The sequence below is a fragment of the Mastacembelus armatus genome, chromosome 4, assembly GCF_900324485.2.
Source record: "Mastacembelus armatus chromosome 4, fMasArm1.2, whole genome shotgun sequence".
Classification (NCBI taxonomy): domain Eukaryota; kingdom Metazoa; phylum Chordata; class Actinopteri; order Synbranchiformes; family Mastacembelidae; genus Mastacembelus; species Mastacembelus armatus.
The window spans coordinates 4829925-4838017 of NC_046636.1; the positions used below are offsets into that span (position 1 = coordinate 4829925).

At 38.0% G+C, this 8093-nt stretch overlaps 1 protein-coding gene across 1 annotated transcript in view; it reads left to right on the plus strand.

The window, feature by feature from the left end:
- LOC113139603 (glypican-5-like) overlaps positions 1–7382 on the plus strand; it is a 37615-nt gene extending 30233 nt beyond the window's left edge. Inside the window, exons 10-11 of the mRNA XM_026322901.1 lie at positions 6148–6239; positions 7263–7382. Coding sequence (XP_026178686.1) covers positions 6148–6239; positions 7263–7382 — 212 coding nt within the window. The remainder of the gene's footprint in view (positions 1–6147; positions 6240–7262) is intronic.
- The last annotated feature ends 711 nt before the right edge of the window (positions 7383–8093 follow it).

Below are 8093 nucleotides of genomic sequence, written 5' to 3' on the forward strand. Positions count from 1 at the left end.
ATATTTGACCTTTGAAAGAAGCCTATTGCCCTTGCTTTGTTTTGCTTTGTTGAACTGCACTTCCAGCTTAATTACTCACATATTCAAATGAACTTTCACATGCAACAAATGAAACAGGCAACATCCTCACTAGTCTGTGCTGATGTACAGCCTTCAATCTGTCCCTGTGCTGTATTCATCCACTTCCAGTAACAATGCTTTGCTGCATTCACTCTGCAGTCTTCACCTCATGTTGGTTTTTTACGTTTCCCCCAAAGGTTTTATGATTCCTCAGGAATCTTTGCTTAACCTCAGTGAGTGTGACCTTGAGCAGTTGCTTCAAGTAAAAGCTTGAACTGTTATTATAGTCATTTGAAAACAGGCTCTGGCCATTAACCTGGATATTAGTTTTTAGATGATGTTACTGCACCATTAATTTTGGACCAGTGGTAATGGTAATAAGGGTGCCAATGCAATAAGATGACCAGGGTGTTGGCCACAATAATTCAATAAATACACACATTCATAGATAAAAAGCGTGTTTTGGGAGAGTAACCTGTGGATTAAATTGATTATGAAGCAACAACACCTGTTCATTAATCTGAGATACTGTAGATCATTACAGCACATCAAAATGTAGTATGTTATAAAGAAAACAGTGTAACATTTATACCATCTCCTCTAAGATAAAATATGTTTTAAAAATGTATTATTTGTATTCAAACTGTACTTTTATATTCAAGTGAGCAATGATGTATTAATTGATCTTTAATCACTATTAATGTGTTATATTTTTATTACTAGTAAGAAATTAGGGACAAGCAGTAATCCATGAAGAAACATATCATTTGTAATAATGCATCTGTTAGTAGCTCAACGTCTATTTTTTTCTAGCAATGAAAATTTCACCACTTTGGTTTAGAAAAATTTCTCAGCAACTTTCAGAGTGATTGTAATGAAATTGTGTAGATTTTTTAAATTTTTAATAGACAGTGCTGTACTTGTTGCAGATTGGTCTTAGAGTATGGAAAGGAACCCAGAGAAACACACGCACTAAGTTACTGAAGCAATGGAACAAACGCCAAGATTTGAGAAAACTCAAATTTTAACAAATTAACAAATTTTCATTGGTGCTGAGAGATATTACCACTATTTTCATCCATCCATCATCTATACCTGCTTATTCCTAACCAGGGTCACAGGGATCTGCTGGAGCCTATCCCAGCTCTCTTTGGGTGGAAGGCAGGGGTACACCCTGGACAGAGTACCTGGAGAAAACCCCCACAAGCATAGGGAGAACATGCAAACTCCACACAGAAAGGTCCCTGTTGGGTTTTGAACTGGGAACCTTCTTGTTGTGAACAGGGAACAGTGTTAACCACTAACTCACTGTGCTGCCCTATTACCATAATTTATTTACTATAATGTTCACAGTGCATAGTCTACTGTGGTGTTCTTTTTGATTGTGTTATTTGGCTGTCCTTTGTTTCTGATTTCTGATAAGTTCTAGCTGAGGGTATAATCTACAGCTGCCTTTTACCATGCTCTTTGTGCTCTTTGTCTGTGTGTGTGTGTGTGTGTGTGTGTGTGTGTGTGTGTGTGTATGTTTCGTCCCTGAGGAGCTGAGGCTGAAGTAATGAAATGCTCATTACTGATTCAGCTGGAAATACTAGGGATACATTTACACACACACACACACACGCACCTACACACACACACACCAGTTATCCAGATGCTTTTCAAGGTCACCTTGAATGATTTGTGTGTATGTTTGCATGTCTGCGTGTGAATGAGCACAGATGAATGAACAAATTGAACTGCAGCAAGACTGGGCATGATTGGGGTCCTAGGTGGACGGTTCTGTACAATACACCACAGGCATTTGATATTAGGCACAATCATTAACTCGGTATTTTGAACTCTCTATTTCAAAGACACACACACACACACACACACATAGCCATACAGTATTATATTATTCACTGTTTTCTGTCGCTGTTTTAATGCATCCCTAACACTTTCTATCACTCCATCCACATGGACAAACACACATGCACACGTATTGTATATCAAAAATAAAAACACATTTATCACCTTGTGAAGCAAGACATGACAGTACAAATGCTCATCTTACTTCGTCAACACACAGATTTTTTTTTTCATTCAGTTCCATTTTACACACAGATCTGTCTGATCAAAGCATAGCTAACATGTTTCTGTGACACACACTGTAGTTACAGACACACACACACACACAGCATTTATTAGGAAGATGCTGTGTAGCCAGTGGGATATTGTTTCAGATGGCACACTGGAGGAATGCATGAAAGAGAATTAAACAGTTATGCTGAGGTTTGGGTATTGGCATGTCTGCAATTGGTAGTTTTTTTCTTCCTCTCAGTGCGAAATGCTAAAGCCTGAACATTATTGTGGAATGAATAGCCACAGGTGCAAAGGTTGAATTTGAGGTGATTTCAAAGTACAATCTTACAATACAAAGTATGATAAAACGTAAAACTGTAAATGTTACACAAGTACACAAGGAAGCATTTTCTCAAACAAGCATAGTTTTTGGCCACTTCTTACCAACCATAGCTGAAAAAGTAATGGGCATATTATTCAATACTTTACTTTTGAAAACAAAACTATATAATACTACAATAAGCAGGAAGAAAGAAAGAAAAAATATTGTAAAAGCATTTTTGTAAAATGTATTATGATATTTAAGTATTTGAATATACAATACTTGTATCTAAATGTCATATATTATAAATATCACAAATTACTGTGGATTGCTGATTTTGTGTTGGGGGGGGTTGGACACCATTAGATAAAAATAGCTGTAAAAGTTTAGTCTCCAGAAATAGACAGTTTTGTAAAGTTACACATTTTAACCACTGTCTGTGCCTTTTCACGCAAACAATATTTTGACCAGGCCCCTAACAGTGTGTGTGAGGGACAGAGAGAGAGCATCTAAGTTGTTTACTGTGGGTCACCACACCTCTGATTTATGGCTCTGCTTGGGACCCTTACTGTCACCCCTGGGCGAATGCGTCGTTTGAATCCAGTTCCATTTTTACCTTATTATTTTGGAAAAGTATCTAAATTACCATTCAGTGGTAAAGCTGACACATTTATTTGCTTGGAACAGAGGGGATGATAAATCACTCTCCTAATATTTTCACCAGTTTTCCTCCTCAACTATTACAGTACATGGTGGCCATTTGTGTTGCTCCTTGTAAACTGTCAGATCAGCTCCTCTGGGGATGCAAACAGCACGATCGGAGTTGGTAGCTGTTTATAGGCTGGACGTCAGTGAAGAAGGCTGAAAGTTTTGGCTGCTCTGCCGTAGCACTGACCTGCATACTGCAAGCTACTACCACAGTTGACTGACAGGATTAGGCAAATGTCAGCCCTGCATTCCTATTATCACCCACACAAACACACAATCACACACTCATTGCAGTAAAGGTTAAACTACCCCATGAGTGTGACCAGTGACATTGTTCATCACCTCTGTAAAGGTAATGCAAAGTCTTCATGATGTGTGTGTGCGTGTATGCACGCGTGTGTGTGTCTGCCATCCATGTTCAAGACCGTTGCTAGGAGACAAATATGCTGAAGGGCGTGTAGGAGGAGATTGCGTGTTGCCACCTGCTTATAAAACACACACTCTGCCATGCACACACACATGCAGACTTTCACAAAAGCTTGAGTGACACTGAGTCACAGTGTAATTTTCAACTTCATCATACTTATGATTTGTGTTGGAATAACATTATTCATTAATAATAATCATTTATTAAGCAATAACTATGTTTTTCAGAAAGCTGTTCAGAAGATACAAGCTCTTGAAAGTTGTGGTGGGTCAACATAGCTTTTAATTATAACGGTTATATTTATCAGATTTAGTATTAGCCTGGTATTAAAACTGTGCTTAAGTAAAAATACAGAGCTAAATACATGAGCTAAAAAGTATGTAAAGTATAAATAGTATATTTAATTATTAAATATTGTATTTATTCATTTATATTCCTTTATACTACTTTGCCACAACAGTAGCATTTTACTGTTTCAACTTAACATTTTATCTAGTGTGGTCTATTAAGTTATTATGCAAAGTACAGTAGCTGTCAGATAAATGTAGAGTAGCAGTAAAGTGGAGGAGAGGTAAATAAAGGGTCTGAGTAAATATACTTGCTTACATTCTATAAGTGCATTCTGCGCTTTTAAACACAAACACTGTCTCACATGATCTTAACCTGGTCATTCTCAACCACCCTCGGGGGTGTTTCTCATTTTAACACAGATGTTTCTGCACATTATGCACTGCACTTGGTTGTAGCTTTCCATGTATGCCCTGCATGCTAGCATCTTACAGCCTGCTGTTATGTGCTGGATTGTCTCAAGGGCCTTCTTGCACAGCCTGCATCCTGCCTGGTGTGACAGACCCCAACCTCTATTGATCTTGTACTTAGAGCTTGTCCCTGTGCTGCCATGATTAGTGCCTCTGTGACATCCTTTACTCCAGCTGTGTCCAGCCACTGGTAGGATTTTTCAACATCTGCACCTTCTTCTATCTGCTGGGGGTATATACTGTGCAGGAGCTTGTTCTTCCATGATGGTTTTTGCTCTTCTTTTTCCATCTCCTGGGGTTTCTGCCGCCTGAGGTATTCACTATGCACATCATCACTTGGGGCCATCTTCCTCATTTAACAACTTCAGTTACATTCAGATATGATAGAAATTCACTAAACCTGCCTTCCATTTAAACCAGCTCATTCTAATTTGTTAAAGCAATGATGAAAGAACACATATTGTACTGAAATTGGCATAAGAATTTCTCCCACTACACTTGCTGTTGTGGAAAGCATTAATAATATGATCCAGTAATGTTCCCTAAACAGGTTCACACCAGATGTGACACAAAGTTTTCGGTTCAAATGGGAACAGATGGACACAAACACACACACAGACCCAGAGACAGGCAACCACATAAACACACACACATTTACACAGCTATGAAGCTAGTGTCCCATACACAACAAAGGACATATGCCTAATGGGTAAACACACTGCTTTAAGTGAATCATCAAGACATCCCATCTCTTCTCTTACAGACATTTTAGAATTGGGCATCTGTCTGTTTTTTAGATTTTTTTTGTTTTGTCTGTGTATGCTTATGTTTATGTGTCCATTTACACAGGTGTTTTCCTACCTTTTTAATGTCTGTATTATTATAACATATAATACATCAACAAACTCTGCTCATTCCTCAGTGACTGAAAGAGGTTCTTTGTCTATTGTACTGTAGGACAATGTGTATTGTAAGATAGAATCGGATTTCTGCCCAACTGGATTTGTGTGTGTGTGTGTGTGTGTGTGTGTGTGTGTGTGTGTGTGTGTGTGTGTTTAGGTGGCAGCACAGTCTGCCTCCCTGCTGTCCTTCTCCACTAATTTTCCTGAGTTTCTCCCATGAGGGGCCTGGATGACAGCCTATGCACACACATTTGTGCACAAAGTCACACACACAATCACACATGCATATGAAAGCATTAAAGCAGCTGGTGAAGTCCGGCTCTATGCCCATTAAATGATGCAACATTTCACACATCTGTGTTTGTGTGAGTAAGGTGACAGGATTGACACTGTGCGAAGCTGTGGGTGGGTGGGGTGACATCCATAAATCTTTCAGGACTAAACAACAACATAACAGCCATAAATAATTCAAGATTTTGTGCAACCATGAGACTAAAAACAGAACCAAAAATGACTTCCACAAATCTTGACTCTTAATTTATGGGTTTAAATATTTATGGAGATATTTTTAAATTATTATAGAGGCCTCAACTTTTTTTGGTTCGTTTATTTGATCTTTCTCCACATCTGTAAAGGAGCTTTTAAAGGAATAATAAAAGTAGATTAATCAAATATTTGTTTTCTTATATTTAGGTTATTAGACATTTACAAGACAGTTACAACATCAGACAATGCAGAAGGAAAACAAACTGTACAAACTGTCCTGCATTTAAAACTTGACCAGTTACATATATATATATATATATATATATATATATATAATAAAGTAACATTTAAAAAACAAAACAGTAGTAGTAAAAAAGTTGCATTTAGTTATATAGAATTTAATCATATTTTTTATCTGTTCAGGTGAAGATACATCCAGTGGTCATAGTCCAGAAACGAAGGTCATGGCTCCACCTCATCACCCCATCCCTCCTATTCAACTGTCACCTCCCCAGGTAGGTCATACTCATGCATCCTTTTAGATTTTGATTGATCAATGGAGATTATAATTACATCTGCAGTCCTCATAACACAAAAATGTAAGATTTATGAACAGTTACACAGTCCAGACAACAGGGTTTCCCCTAGGCAACTGGTTAGTGGAGGAGGTAATCGCTCTTTGCACATTTTAAAGACTGAAAATGCAACAAAAAGACTTCAGGCAGTGTTGTATGTGACAGAGAGATATATTACTGTATTTGGAAAGGTCTGTTTTTGGCCATATTGTTTTTTTCCAACTTTCATACAGCATTTGTGATGGATTTGTATTTGTGTATCTGTAGAATAAATCTTTGACTGTTTTCTAATACTTATCAGTTTGTTTTCCACCCCAACTTTGTTCCCCCAACGCTGCAACAAGCAGCTCTGATTTATGACTGTGAATTTAGGGTTTGATCCATCCATCATCCCCTGCTGGTCTCACTCAGGCAGATCCTTATGTATGTAGCTTATGTATGGGCATTTCCAGGATTTAGAAGTAAAGCATTTATCTGGAAACCCTGTTGTTCACCATCAAACTATCCCAAAACCAGATATATACTAAACATGCATATTTTTCCTGAGGTTTCACATTGAAAAAGTCCGTGGCTCTGACAAAATCAGTGGCGCTAAATCTGCACTCTGAACCGGGGGGGTTTCCTTCTCGGAAAGTGAATAATTTTTTCTCATTACTTTTGTAATTAATTCAAGGTACAAAATTAACATCACGTAGATCCCCTGTGAAGCATGGGTGTAGACATCTCACAGAGGAATGTTCACTGGAAACTTATCTAGAAAACACAGCAAGAAAATCTGCTTTAGTTAAATACACATATATCAATACCTACATGAACAAATGCTTGCACACAGACAGTGATAGGCATTCTAATAATCAACAACTAATTTTTCATTTACATGTTCTGAGTCTCCTTCTGTCCTCTCTTATTCCCTCCTTCTCTTAAGTTGTGCATAAGTTTTATGTGATTGCATTTCTCTGTCAGGTGGCTGTTGGAAGCTCAGCTCACACAGTGACCATTGCACACTTACCTTTGACCGTGGTGACCCTGCTGCTCCTGCTGCTCCTGCTGCTATCAACAGGGGACCTGTGTGGATTGTCATGAGACAGGTCCTGAAATGGACAGAGACAGAAGGGACTAAGAGGCGATCACAGGGTGTATGTTTTGTGGTGAACTTAAGAATTTGAAGTTTCTGTAACCATGTGTTCAGTGTGTGCCAAGCTGTTGATTTATCACAGTGGCAGGTGCACAGTGTGCATTTTTATATTACCTGTACTGACCTCTGCACATGTTTATTTGTATTTACCTCTAATGGAATAGATTGCACAGCCCTACGTTTTAAAGAAAGATGTAAATAAAACTTATATATATATATATATATATATATATATATATACCTATTATATATTTATATAAAGAGACTCTGTAGGTAACGCTGGCTTGATGTGTAAATAGAGATTAATATAGGACGAAGCAGACAGCCTTGGATGGTGAGGGATGGTTTTTATGGTTTGACCTTTATGTGATGTATCCTACACAGAAATAAAGATCCAACAGCTACTGAAGCCCTTCATTGTGAACGCAGCAGTGTAACTATAATGAAGGCACACTTATGAAAATGTATTAATATTAAAACGTATTCAGTACACAGCTACATATAGTCTGGAAATGGACATTAAGGCACTATCTCGTTAGGCAAAACAATCAGTTATGTGATACTTAAGACTATTCACAGATGGTCATGCAGCATAATGAATTTGACAGTTTGGCCTGTAAGTCTGTGCCGACTGACACCCAGCCTGCACTTTTTGCCTG